At 52.5% G+C, this 14155-nt stretch overlaps 2 protein-coding genes across 3 annotated transcripts; one reads left to right on the top strand and one right to left on the bottom strand.

The window, feature by feature from the left end:
• The first annotated feature begins 2028 nt into the window (after positions 1 to 2028).
• ACKR5 (atypical chemokine receptor 5) lies at positions 2029 to 3946 on the top strand. 2 transcript variants are annotated; one of them, XM_033866441.2, is made up of 2 exons: positions 2029 to 2161; positions 2578 to 3946. In XM_033866441.2, exon 2 carries the CDS (start codon positions 2703 to 2705, stop codon positions 3876 to 3878), a length of 1176 nt encoding a protein of 391 aa, XP_033722332.1. In that variant the 5' UTR covers positions 2029 to 2161; positions 2578 to 2702; the 3' UTR covers positions 3879 to 3946. The 2 variants fall into 2 exon arrangements, with proteins under 2 accessions (XP_033722332.1, XP_073644583.1); XM_073788482.1 differs by having other exon boundaries at positions 2030 to 2161; positions 2687 to 3946.
• Positions 3947 to 6300: 2354 nt separating this feature from the next.
• Positions 6301 to 14083, bottom strand: ZBTB39 (zinc finger and BTB domain containing 39). Its single transcript, XM_019918634.3, has 2 exons — positions 13946 to 14083; positions 6301 to 12417 (listed from the first exon to the last, which is right to left on the bottom strand). The coding sequence occupies exon 2, from the start codon at positions 12371 to 12373 to the stop codon at positions 10238 to 10240; it is 2136 nt and encodes a 711-aa protein (XP_019774193.1). The 5' UTR covers positions 12374 to 12417; positions 13946 to 14083; the 3' UTR covers positions 6301 to 10237.
• Between the last annotated feature and the right edge of the window lie 72 nt (positions 14084 to 14155).

Below are 14155 nucleotides of genomic sequence, written 5' to 3'. Positions count from 1 at the left end.
TAAATGCTGGAGAGGATGTGGAGAAAAGGGAACCCTCCTACATACACTGTTGGTGGGAATGTAAATTGGTGCAGCCACTATGGAAAACAGTATGGAGTTTCCTCACAAAACTAAAAATAGAGTTGCCATATGATCCACCAATCCCACTCCTGGGCATATATCCGGATAAAACTATAATTCAAAAAGATGAATGCACCCCAATGTTCATAGCGGCACTATTTACAACAGCCAAGACATGGAAGCAACCTAAATGTCCATTGACAGATGAATGGATAGAGAAGATGTGGTGTGTGTGTGTATATATATATATGTCAGCCATAAAAAAGAAAGAAATAATGCCATTTGCAGCAACATGGATGGACCTAGAGATTATCATACTAAGTGAAGTAAGTCAGACAGAGAAAGATAAATACCATATGATATCACATGTGAATCTAAAACATGATACAAATGAACTTACTTACAAAACAGAAACAGACTCACAGACATAGAAAACAAATGTATGGTTACCAAAGGGGAAAGGCAGTGGGGGAGGGATAAATTAGGAGTTTAGGATTAGCAGATACAAACCACTGTATATAAAATAGATAAACAACAAGGTCCTACTGTATAGCATAGGGAACTATATTCAATATCTTATAATAAACCATGATGAAAAAGAATATATATATATATATATATATATAAAAAAAACTGAATCACCTTGCTATACACCAGAAACTAACACAACATTGTAAATCAACTATATTTCAATAAAAAAAATTTTTAACATCATGCTAAGTGAAGAAAAACAGACACAAAGGTCACACGCATGATTTGACTGATATTAAATACCCTTAATAGGTAAATCCACAGAGACAGGAAGCAGAAGGGTGGTTACCAGGTGGCTGCCAGGGGCTGAGGGGAGAGGGGATCTGAGACTGCATGCTTAATGGGTGTGGTGTTTTCTTTTGGGGTGATGAAAATATTTTGGAATTAGATAGAAGTGGTGGTTGCACAACAACGTGTACACTAAATGCCATTGAATTGTAAACTCTAAAATAGTTAATATTGTCATAGGGATCTCACCTCGATTAAATTTAATCCCCTCCAGCCAGCACACCCCTGGCCCTACAGCCTACAAAACATGGGCCCAGCTCCAGGCGGTTCTGCTCTCTTTTTGCTGCTGCTGTGTGGCTTGTGTGAGACAGGCAACGTCTCTGGATAAGGAAGCCCATCCTCCCTCCCCACAGAGGTACCTCAGGGATCAAATGACTAACTGAGGTGAAAGAGCTCTGAGAAGCAGGATGCTCTGCTGACACGATGCTCACCAACAACACAAATCCAGGGGCTCCAAGCCTTCCCCTTGGCTTGGAGGGAGAGAGAAGCCTGGTGTCTGTCTTCTCTCTCTCTCCCTCTCTCTCTCCTCCACACTTGGCCAGAGCAGTATGAGCTGTAGTGGGGAGAATGCTGTTCTCCTTCCCCTCCCCATCCAGGAGTCTCCCCGAAGCTCAACACGGCCCCTTCCCCACCCACATTCAGTCTACCTCTCTCTCCAGATTCTCACCTCAGATCACAAAGTGAAGGCTGGGGGAATGGCAGGGGTGGCCATTCAGCAAAAGAGCCAGAGTGATTACGTCTGAATAATTTTCAGATTTATTTTAGCCCTCCCACTCCCATCCAGTTCTGCTTCAGTAGGTATCAAGACAGACAGGGCAGAGTGGGATGCCAATCCCATTTATCGGGTGGAAAACACATACATACGTAAAGCGTTAGCACGTCACTTTGATGGCTCATTTAATTCTCACAGACACCCGTATTAGTAGATACTATTGCTGTCCCATTTTGCAGAGGAGAGAACTGAGGCTTAAAGAGGTAAATTCACACAGCCACAGGAGTCTGGAATTTAACGCTTGCAGCCTGACTCCTCCCTGTCACCGCTACACTGGATGTTTTGCTGTGACTTCCCCTCTAACTGGATTGGGGGAAGGCAGGAAAAACCCCGACCCTCTCCCACAGAGCCTCAGCCAGTGATACTGCTTCCCGGATGAGAAGGGCGGCCCTGAAGCCCGCAGCAAAGCCAGCCCCACGGCCACGGTCCCTCCAGCCTCCCCGCAGCTCCACAGCAGTCCAGACCTGCCGGCCCTCCAGGACCGGAGGTGCTCCCAACAGGGAAACTCAGGTGAGTGTTGCCCTCTCTCAGGGAAGAAGGCAGTGGAGTTTGGAGACGATTGGCTTCCCTGTACGATCCACAGATGTTCCCAGGGATGAACTGGAAGTGTGTGTGTCTGTGCCTGTGTTTGTGTATGTGTGTCCCATACACAAGGCCCAAATAGCAAGACAGAGCAAGAGCCCCTAAGGAAGGCCTGTGTGAAAGGGCCAAAGGGTGAAGCGCCAGGAGAGAAGTGGAGGTTGAGCCCACCCGGGCTGGAGGAGGGCGGGACTGGCCGGGCCGGGGAGAAGGCGTTTGGCCTCTGGTCTCTCCCACCACTGAGACCCCTTAACAAAATATTTGTGTTCGTGGGTTAAAGCCGGCAGTGAGCCGTGTGCTATTTATTCACGGTTTGAATGTTGCACTTCCCTTTCTTGCCTCTTCAGACGCAGGATCTTTCCCCGAAGCCTCCGGCCCCTGTGGCCTGCGACCTTGGGAACACCAGGCTGCTTTCGAGGCCTCCCCTCTCTGCCAACCCTCCCTTCTCCCCACTAGGCACTTGCTGGTCCTCATGTCGGCCCCGGGGCCCAGCGTGGCGCCCGCCAGCGAGGCGGGAGAGATCCACAACTGGACGGAACTGCTCCACTTCTTCAACCACACCCTGCCCGAGTGCCACATGGAGCTCAGCGAGAGCACCAAGCGAGTGGCCCTCTTCGTGCTCTACCTGGCTGTCTTCGTGGTCGGGCTGGTGGAGAACCTGCTGGTGATCTGCGTCAACTGGCGCGGGGCGGCCCGCGCAGGGCTGCTGCGCCTCTACGTCCTCAACATGGCCATCGCCGACCTGGGCATCGTCCTGTCCCTGCCCGTGTGGATGCTGGAGGTCACGCTGGACTACACCTGGCTCTGGGGCAGCTTCTCCTGCCGCTTCACTCACTACTTCTACTTTGCCAACATGTACAGCAGCATCTTCTTCCTGGTGTGCCTCAGCATCGACCGCTACGTCACCCTCACCAACGCCTCTCCCTCCTGGCAGCGCCACCAGCATCGAGGGCGGCGGGCCGTGTGCGCCGGGGTCTGGGTCCTCTCGGCCCTCATCCCGCTGCCCGAGGTGGTCCACATCCGGCTGGTGGAGAGCTTTGAGCCCATGTGCCTCTTCATGGCGCCCTTTGAAACGTACAGCACATGGGCCCTGGCGGTGGCCCTGTCCACCACGGTCCTGGGCTTCCTGCTGCCCTTCCCTCTCATTGCGGTCTTCAACGTGCTGACAGCCTGCCGGCTTCGGCGGGCAGGACAGCCTGAGGGCCGGCGCCACTGCCTGCTGGTGTGTGCCTACATTGCCGTCTTTGTCACCTGCTGGCTGCCCTACCATGTGACCCTGCTGCTGATCACACTGCACGGGACCCACATCTCCCTCCACTGCTATCTGGCCCACCTGCTCTACTTCTTCTACGACATCATCGACTGCTTCTCCATGCTCCACTGCGTCGTCAACCCCATCCTGTACAACTTTCTCAGCCCGAGCTTCCGGGGCCGGCTGCTCAACGCTGTGGTCCATTACCTTCCCAAGGTCCAGGCCAGGGAGGGCAGACATGCTTCCTCCTCCTCCTCCTCCACCCAGCATTCCATCGTCATCACCAAGGAGGGCAGCCAGCCCCCTGCAGCCAGCCCCCGCCACCACCCAAGCCTGAACTTCCAGGCAGCAGACACCCCACCCACCTCTGCTCCTCGGGCTCTTATAGCCAGCTGAGGAAGATTCCAGTCTCCTCTACCAGCCAAGTAGAAAGCTGGAAGTGTAGGTGAGAGATCGGGGGTGGGGGTGGGGGGGCGGGGGGAGAGGGTCAGAGCCCTCATGGCCGAATTTTGAGTATGTCTGAAAATATTGAAGTCGGGGGATGGGGTGGGAGGCAGGGAGGGAGAGGGAACGGGTCCTTGGCGTTGTACCATTCGACACGGTCCCTGTGCCGAAGGCAGACACGCAGGGGAAAAGGAGAAATAAAGAATAGAGACAGACATGACTCTGGATCTCTGAAAAAGTCTGCACTGCAAGCTGGGACTGGGAAGGGAGCTGAAGCTAAAGAGATGCTCAGCGGAAACCAGACGCACCCGTTTCAGAAACCACGCTGGCCGGAAAGAGTGAGCTCCACAGGAACCCCACACAACTTTCCTTTTGTGTTTGTGCTTGTTGATCTCCTAGCACACATGTAGGCTACAGGGACAAGAGGCCAGAGGCCAAGGAGCCAGGAGGCCTCAGGAGGCTGTTTTCTAGCAGTGCATCCTCAGTGTGATGATAAATGGAGGGGGTGGGCGGTGGGGACAGCAGGGGCGGGGTGAAGCTGAGGTCTCAGACAGGCACCCTGCAGCTGGGCCGGCTCGAGGATTCTCCACCCCCACCATGCAGGAAAGGGCTCCATTTCCTTGCTGATACTCTCCCCTTCGTCCATCCTGATCCCCTCCCCCCAAAGCAGAGGCGCTGTCCCAGAGTCCACGCTCCTCGTAGCCCATCTTCCCCCAGCTCTGGGTCTAGCAGGTTTCCAGACTTCTACCCTCAGTCCCTCCCTTTCTCTCCAGATCATAGGAAAATATCAAGATATCCACTCTGGGAGCAGACTTCGGGACAGGCAGCAGGAGGCACTGACAAGTGCTCTGTCCCTCAGCCTTTGCCCCTGCACGGGGTGGGGAAGTGGAAATCTTCCAATTCTGTCACAGGGCAGAGTTCTGGTGTTCTCCTAAGTCAGGTCTCACCCTCAGACTTCTTTCTTCCTGGCCAAGTCTCTCATAATTTTCCTGTCCAGCAACTTCTATTAACACTTGTCCTATAGACAGGAAAAGAAGTCCTCTTGTTAACAAGGAGGTCTTCTGGAAGGGGCTCATTTATCAGTTTGGGAAACTAGGACCACGTCCATGAAGCACTCTGACTGAAGTAGAGCCTAAGAGCAGGTCCCAGCCCACCAGTGCCGAGCCCTCCGCCCCTCCATCCTGCCTGTGGAGAACGAGAGGTTTGTGGACACACTCACTGAGACCTTCTGTCCTGCTCAAGTGCTCAGTATGTCAGGAATGTTTAACTTGGAATAACCACTCGCTGACCTAGAGCACCATCTCCTCTGCACTTAGAAATCTGAGACTGTATTCACCAGATGCATTAAACATGTGCTCCAGCGGTGTATGAACCCGTTTGTCAGGAGCACAGAGGGAAATCTGTGTCTAACTCCCCCTGCTCATTGGGCCCAAACCTGAAAAAGGGCCTTTTCTTTTCTTTTTTTTTTAAGAGTCTTAACGCTTCAAACAGCTGCTTGGTGGCGCAGACCTGAAACCTTTCTCAGCCAGGGGAGTTTGGGCTGTGACTTGGCGCTGCAGTAAGGGCTGACCTAACAAGGCACAGAATGTATTAGAAAGACTTTCCTCACTTGTGCCCACATAAAAACCCAGCCCAGACCCAATGCCCTTATCACTGGCCCCTCTGCCTCAGGGTCCGGAAGTTGTCTCAAGGAAACCCAGTTTTACATCTGTCACACCCCAGATTACCTGAGGCCACTTTCCCAACATCTTCTCTTCTCGTGGACTCCATTTTGGCGACCAGTGACCACCCTGGCGGCACAAATACTTCCTTAGGGCCTGAGAGGAGAACTCGTGTGCCGACAGCAGCAAGGCCCTCTGCTCTACATTTGCAGTGCACTGATGGGGGCCTGGGCCCAAGCAGTGTGCTCTGAGACCAAATGGACCACATCGCACCCTGACTTCTAGAGAGGCCTGTCTCTTCTCTGTGGGGGGACATTTGTTACCAACCTCATGAAATCATGCCGAACCTCCGCCCCCTTCTCTGAATCTGCCTCTCTCCACTCTGACATATCACGTCGTGGTGAATTAAATGGCGCTGGCGAGACAATCTGCGGCCAAATCTCTGGTCCACCCAGACATTAGCAGAGTCCCACTGCTCTCTCTGGGCCAACAGAAGATTCCCCCAGAGATGGTCCCTCTGAAAAGGCTGGGCCATTGAGTTGATTTTCCACTAAAAACAGATCAAGTCTGGGGAATTCCAGCTACAGGAAAGGAAAATGTGCACCTGAAAGAGTGCTGGCACCTGCTGAGCAGAATCCTGATACTGAAAGGGTGGAGGCCCAGATCCTCTGAACCCTGAGGGATGAGCACGATCACAGTAAATAAGAAAAGAATTCCCATTTCAAATTTCCTTTTTTTATTCTAAATAAAAACCACACTTTGTGCTGAACAATGGAATATAAAAGAATCAGATGTACAACGATTTTAGACATCTACTATTTGGGGGAAAAAGTTTACAAAATATACAAAACTTTACAGCAATAGATAGTAAACACTTAAATATTAGGAGGTCAGTACTTATTAATTTAATGGAAGGAGTTAAGACGTCAACAATTTTTCTTGGTTTCAAAAGAGATTTAGCTAGTAGAGGTGGGAGGGGAGGGTGGACTGGACAGGGGAAGGGTGTTAAAGAAACATCCAAGGTAAACGTTTCCTTTTCATTCTGATGTTAAGTTTACCATGAGTTATCACGTTGAAATCAACGCTGTGTGCCCTGCTTCCTGATTCATTCAGCGCAGGATTTAGGGAAAAGGACACGTGGGGACTCCCACATGGGCAGATTTCTCCACACAGCCCACTTCCATGCCACCAAAATCATGCCCATCTATGAAGGAATTTAAATTCACTTCCTAAGTTGAGTAGTCTGGGGACTAGGGCACAGCAGGTGGCCAGAAGAGGAAGAAAATCCACCAGCAGCAAAACCTGACTGGGGAGAAGGTATTTAAGCTCAAAGGTTATCCTAGAGACAAAAGGGTACTGACAGAGCAGAAGAAAGTCAGAAAGAATTTTTATCCATTTCCTGACCCCCCACCCCCACCTCCTTTCTTCCCAACTAGCCATGAACTAGAGTGACTCCACGGAGTCTTAAAATTTAGGACCAAATACCAGGGTACAGCAGAGCTTCCCCGCAGGTGCTGTGGCATCAGTGAGCCGTGGATGGGCCAGAGGAGCACCAGGATACTGATCCCTTCCTCTGGCCACAGCAGCTGTTTACAGTGTGCCATTAGAGTATCACCGTTTTCCCTCAGGAAAAGAGTTGGGAATGGCCTCGTGTTTGCTTTAATGCTCTAGTCGCCATCTTGAAATTCTTAATAATTTTTAAACAAAGGGCTCTGTAAATTATGTAGCTGGTCCTGAGTACAGAACAAGAAAAAGGGAGAAAAGGGAGAAGAAGAGACATTCAAGGATCAAACAGAACTTTGGAACAATACAGCAGGAGACAGTGCTAAACTGGGCTCCAGGGCAGAGAGGGCAACAAAATCCAAAGAACAGTTGAAAAAATTTTAAATTCAAAATACAATTAATACCTTCCACCAGGTATCCTAGAGCACCCTTTGCCACAATATAGTGTTTCAAGTAAAACAGTGCAGAAAAGGGTGAGCTGGTGGCAGAGGCAGCAAACATGACTCCAAACAGAGGAAGGGTTGAGGTGCGAACACGGGGGACACGCAGGGGAACAGGGTTTGGTCAATGAGCCTCATGAGCTACTGACCTGCTACATGTCTGACTGCAACCAGCCGGGCCACCCTGGCTGACCACTTTGCCTCAGGAGGATCAGGGGGTGCAGTTTCTTGTTTAGTGTTTCAGGGGCAAAGTTTCAGGGACTTGCTTTTTGGTTTACTGGCGAAAAGGGAAAACTTCACAGTTTCAGGTTAAGTATACAGACTACCCAGCACCCATGATATCCTCTGTTACGGAAGAGGGTTTCTCCAGCATACTGATCCATTCTCAGCTACCTGGCTGGGTCCCAGTGAGCATCCCCACTCTCAGATCCGGCCCTTCAAAACTCAGTCCTCACCAACAATCTGCGAGAAACCGCTCAGGCGTGAAAAGCTTAGCAGATAGGTGACTGTAATCTTTTACACACCTTCCTTCTTAATCGCCTAATGGTCAGCGTGGGAAGAAAGGGAGCAGTCAGTCAGGGAAGAAGTGTCAGCACTGCTTTCTGACAAGAATGTCCCAGGGGAACATTTAAGTAGTTGGATTCAGATGGTGAAAGGTGGCCACTTGACAAGTCCCTTCATGTAATGGTCACCCCACCAGAGAGCCATGCACACAAACTCGGGGGCTTTATCAGTTTAGGGCTGGGGAGAGAGGCAGCAGGTCCAACAGGGACAGAGCTTTGGTTTATTTGTATGTCTTATTATAGCTTCCCAACTTTAGGAAGGATGAGAAAATATGCAAAAAGGTCCTTCATGTGACTTGATCCCCTCAACCCAGTGCCCAACCTACTCAATCAGAGGACGGAAAGGGGATGGAAGGCCTAGGGATTTAACAAGCCTCAACTTTCTAGAATGTACATCCATTACCTAAATGGTTCCCTGGGTCTATTCTGCAAGAGACTATCTGGAGAGAAAGAAAAGAATTTGCTTGTTTAAAGGCTTGACCTGTTCTCCCCTAGTTTTAGCCCCTGTTTCCCAAATATCTGGCCAGGATTGTCCCCTGGAATATGGCTACTTGCTGGGGAGAAGCTCATTTTCCTGAAGTCTCTTATCCAAGAGATGCTGGGTAATATGTATACAAAAACAAAAATAAATAAATATTAATGTCCAAAAAGGCCTTGTGAGTTAATTAAAACCACTTGCTTGTAAAACAGCCTGGGGTGCTGCTGAGTCCCACGAGGGGCTGTATCAGGGCCGAGGCCAGGGACCCCCAGAGCTCGCCTGAGCAGGTGAGGTAGTATGGGTTACTGAGGTGCCACCTTGTGAGATGCGAGATCCGAGGACCCTCTCCCTCAAGCCTTCTTTGGGTAAGACCCCTCAAAAAGGCAACTAAGAACGGAGCCAACCAGCACCCCAGGACTGGGCAGACCCATTCCCGAGTCACCTAGGGAGGGCCTGAACCAGCTGCTGGTCAATAGCGCCCCCTGGTGGCGACACAATGACAGATCAGGATAAATTCCAGCAGGTCAAATGGGAGCTGCCAAAGCTCTGGCCCAGTTAGCACAAAGTATTAACAACAGGTTACCTGACTGGGACAGACAGACACACATCCCGCTACAAACCACCAGTTACTCGGGTCCCTTTAATCCTGAAGGGCTCACAGTCCACCACTCCACCTCATGGGGTCTTCTCATCTACGCTACAGGCCAAACACACTTCTAGGTGGGAGACTGGATGTAAATTAAGGCAAGGCTGCTGCTTCAGAGACATCCCCACCTCTCCACCAGGAAACTCAAGGTCGATGGACGTGGCCAGATGACAGAGGATTACATCAAAGCGGCTCCCTGTCCTTTCTGCCCACAGGGAAGGCCTGACGTCCCGGGCCATCACTCCATAAAATTGTGTTTCTTTGGAATTGAGGAGAAAAGAGAAAACCTCCCTTCCTGTCCATCCAGGCTGCCACTTCCGGCGGCACTGCAGGACACCTCTTCTGGCTGGCAAGGATTCATCCCAAAGCCTTCTGACCTAAACAGAACGCTTTGTCCCCAGTTTGGATCTAGCTGCCAAGAGATTTTACTGTCCAATCAGCAGATTCGAGCCATGGAACAAGCAGGACCCTCCATCCCTGACCCCTTTCCCCTGCTGAGGGCTGGGACTGGCACCTGAGGTGAGCTGCCCTGCTGACCAGTCTTTTCTGAATGACCACATTCCCAAAATCTCTCTCATAGCTGGTTGTCCCGGTTGGAGGTCTGGCAGTAATACCCACGGTGAAAACCTCTCTCCACCTCCTCTGTTCAGTGAGGCTGTTGGTTGGATTCTTAGCAGCATAAAACCTATCAGTAAACTAAAACTCGAGCGGCTGGGGAAGGGGATCTAGTTGACACCAACTGCCTGACGAGATCCCAAAACCAGCCTCAAAAGAATCAAAAACACAGCCCTCCATGGGCAAGAACAGGTAAGGAGGTAAACATGATATAGGGCCGTTGTTCTCAAAAACAGTAACAGTGTTCATGTGCTATTTCTTCTTTCTTCTTCTTTCAACACAGGACAGAACAGAACTCCTAGCAAGGCAAAACTGCAACTTCAGCTGGGGAGGGACCAACAGCCATTAGAAAACCAACGTCCTGGCTGCTGCCTGGGAGCTCCCCCTGGCTCTGCTGGGACCCAGTCAGCTGTCCAGGTTCTTTTCGGCCTCTTTGGAATGGATAATGTACATGAAGGTCTGCTCAATGGTGAAGTCAGGCGGGAGGCTGCCTTTGTGCACGCCGACGTGCTTGCTCATGAGGTTAAGGGTGGAGCTGTAGTGGCCACAGACCGTGCAGCGATACATGAGGGCCCCCGAGTGCGTCTTCAGGTGGCATTTGATGGTCGAGCGGCCTCGGAAGAACTTGTGGCACACCTTACACTGGTACGGCTTCTCGCCCGTGTGGATCCGCCGGTGGTAGTTGAACTCACTCGTGTGGGCAAACCTTTTGCCACACACCTTGCAGCTATACTTGCTATTCCCGGGTTGGCCCTGCAGCACCAGCTCCTCATTCAGGAACTCCTCAGCCGGCAGCTTCCGCTTCTGGAGAGCTGGGTGCTGTAGCCCCAAACCAGGCCGTGCGTCAAGGCCACTGTTGCATTTGTGCTGGCTGACGTGGTAGCGATAGGCAGCCTCCGACTTGAAGCTCTGGCTGCACAAGTGACAGTGGAAGAGGGCGTCTTCCAGGCTTTGGTGCACAGCCATGTGCTTCTCCAGGAGAGGCCAGTCCACAAAGCTGTTCGCACAGACAGAGCAGGAGAAGACTGAGATACCGAGATGGGAGAGTGTGTGCCACATGAGGCTGCAGAGGTTAAGGTGGCGCTGGTCACAGACGCTGCAGGCCTGGCCTTTCAGGTTCAGATGGTCAAGGATGTGGCCCCGGACCACGTGGAAATCTTTGGCCAATGCCTTCCCGCAGGCAGCACACTGCAGCTCTGCGGAGGCTGCCCCTGAAAAGAGACCCAGCTTCCCAGGCAGGGGGTCGTTGGGGTGGACGATGATGTTGTTCTCAAATATTCCATCCCGTCGGTGGAGGGTCAGCTGCCACTGGGTAAAGAACTTAGTTTCACACATGTCGCAGGAGAAGAGGAAAATACCAATGTGGGACAGAACATGGGTCACCCGGGAGTTTCGGTCCTGGAAGTGGGTCTCACAGACCTTGCAGTTGCCGGTCAGCAGGTCCACATGGTCCCGAGCATGCTGTCGGATCAGTTGAATGTTGGGCTCTAGAACTTTCTTGCATACCTGGCAGGGCATGGCCTTATTCTCTCGGCTGTCACTCTCTCCAAAAGTCAGCTCGTCCTCACTGTCATCACTCAACTCAATCACCTCCTCGGCTGTGCCTATCTCCTCGGTGGGGTCTTCAAACTGCAAGTCTTCATCCCCCAGGTCCTCCAGCTGGAGCTCATCCATCTGCCCAAAGCTCGGGTCTTTGGAGTGGTCGCTATTGCTCAGACAGGAGTTGGTCCCAGTGGTGATGTCTATGGCATTGTCAGGGGTGAAGAAACTGTTTTTACTGAAGTCTCCATTGCTCTGGACTTTGTATGGCTGGCAGGACCTTGTGCTGGTTTGGACGCCCATGCCGACAGCGCCTAGGACTGGCTGGGTCACCACATTGGGAACGGACGTGAACGGAGCAGGGGCATCGTGGTCTTCTGTCTTTGGCGGCAGTGGCTGCTGCGGCAGAGGCAGGCTATGGTTAGTGTCACTGGTAACGTTTCTCTCTTCCTCTTTATAGTTTCCTCCAGCATCACTAGGCAACGCATAGTTTCGATCAGGACCAAAGTGCTCCCCCCCACCCCTGAGTTCTCCAAGGGGATGGGCTGGTTCTGCTGAGCTACAACTCAGGGTACTGGAGTGGCTCTCACTGGTGCTGGTCAGGGGCTTGGCCACAGCAGTGCTCTCCAGGTCAGGAAAGGTGGAGTGACAGGCCCGGAGGAGATCCTCCATACCCAGTCGCTCAGCTACCTCGTAAATGACCCCAACGTTGATCAGGTCCGTGAAGAGCTCTGACGTGTAGACAAAGCTCAGAATCTTCTCAAAGTTGGCGGGGGTGATGAAGTCTACCACATAGGTCCTGGCAGCATCAAGCCCAGTGTTCAGGAAGAGGTTCTGGAAGTAGCCAGCTGCGCAGGCCAGCACGGCTTTGTGGGCTGGGAAGGAGCGGCTCCCCACTACGATGGTGACATCACACATGGTCTCGGAGAGCCGGCACTTGTTGAGTTCCTTCAGCAGGTTGTTGGGGTGGTTGGTGCTTTGCAGTTTGATCCTCATGCCCATCTTAGCAGCTCCTATGACGTTGCCTCCCTATCAGCACGGTTAATCTGTGGACAGCAAAAGGAAAAGGTGGATGGCCAAACACACCCCTGCCGGTGAGGAGTTCTGCAGGACGAAATGCCACCAGTCTGCACGTTTCCAAGCCCTGGGCGGAGAGCAAGAGTGAATGGACAGACACCTGCTCCATTCTGCTCGGGGCAAGGACAGCAAAAGTGACAGGGCAGTGACCTCTCTCCCTGCATACTCCCAAAGACAAGAGTTGTCACAAGAAAATCCAAAACTATTGAAAAAAATCTGATGGGTTGGTCTTTAAGAGTAAGAGAAGCTGTAGGCCTGGGTGGACAGAAGCTAGTGCCTTAAAGCCAAGCCAGAAGCATCCTCTCGACACAATCTTATACTTCATTACCAGAGCAACTGGTTCTAATTTTTCTCATATTAAATGCCTAATTTCTTCCTGAATCCAGGCTTTCCTATCTCACTGAGTATATTCTCTTCGCTTATGATGCCAAATGCCATATACATACTTGAACACAATTATCAAGCTCCATTAGCTGTTGGGGACAAGATAAGGATGCTCTACCCTTTAGTTTCCTATCATTGCTGTGATCGTTCAGGCCGTAAAAAAATCTCTTGCTTATTCTTGAGTTCCCATCTCTCCCTACCTATGCTACCTGCCTCCCCTCTTGTCTCTCCATAGCCCAGAGCCATTCAGATACTGCTCTATCACATTCTCTGTATGCTGTGGATGAAGTTAAAACACTCAGACACCAGAGAAGTAAAGCAAAGCAGAACACCACTGTGGCATTTAATATTACCTAAATATGCTTCAATTTTTCTTCCCACCCTTTTCAGGATTTATGCTTATGTTGACCAGAAGTAAGAGATATATACCTGATGCCATAAGAAGGCATCTAATTACATAGGTAACTCCTAAAGGCTTGCTCAGTACCACTTTTTCCCCTTTTTGAGGCCTGCCCGCCAGAAAGAAGACAAACTAGTTGCCTTCTCTCTCGGTCTCACGACTTGCCCTGGGCAACACAGACCCACATTCGACTAACTCCCAACTTTTTCTGGGGCCCAGGAAGCTTCTGAGCATTGCTGGGTACCAGCCAAGCATCTCCCGGGCCCTGGTGGCCACACATCAGCGGTCAGTAGGTCCGGACACCGGGAAGCCCAAGCGGGCAGTGGGAGGGGACGGATTCGGAACTTCGGAGAAGGCACCCCAACAATCCCGCGGCGCCGCCGTCTCCCCTCTGGAGGGTCGAATCCGAGAGGAAGGGCGTTGGATCTGGCTGGGGCACTCCATCTGGGAGGCATCGAGCACTTCGGTCCCTCCCCAAACAGCGGGGGAATTCCTCAGGGCGACCTCGGGCGGGGACGGGGGGTGGCGGCGGGGAGCGGGGTCGGATGGGGATCGAGGGGATAGGCGGCGGGGCCGGCCAGGGTCGGCGCGCGGCCGGGGAGGATGGGTCCGGCCGAGGGGAGCGGGCAGGAGGGAGCCAAGCGAGAGCGAGAGAAAGGCCGGGATGGGGGTCGGGCCTCGGCCGGGGCAGCCCTCGGCCGGGCCGCGCTTACCCGGCTCCGCGGGGCTCGAGCACCATCGCCGCCGCCGCCTCACACAAAGGCCCCGGCCCGCCGTGCCCGGCCCGACAAGGAGGCGGCGCCGCCGGCCGCGGCCAGACTCTCCATCCGCCGCGCCGCTCGCCGCACCGGCCCGGGCCGCCCCCACCGCCCGGCCCGCAGCGCCCCCCGCCGTCCCGGAGGAGGCAGCGCCCCCCGCCGCTC

This window comes from Tursiops truncatus, chromosome 11 (assembly GCF_011762595.2).
Source record: "Tursiops truncatus isolate mTurTru1 chromosome 11, mTurTru1.mat.Y, whole genome shotgun sequence".
NCBI classification, from domain to species: domain Eukaryota; kingdom Metazoa; phylum Chordata; class Mammalia; order Artiodactyla; family Delphinidae; genus Tursiops; species Tursiops truncatus.
Note: the sequence above shows the minus strand (reverse complement) of the source record. Positions and strands in the feature narration are given on the sequence as shown.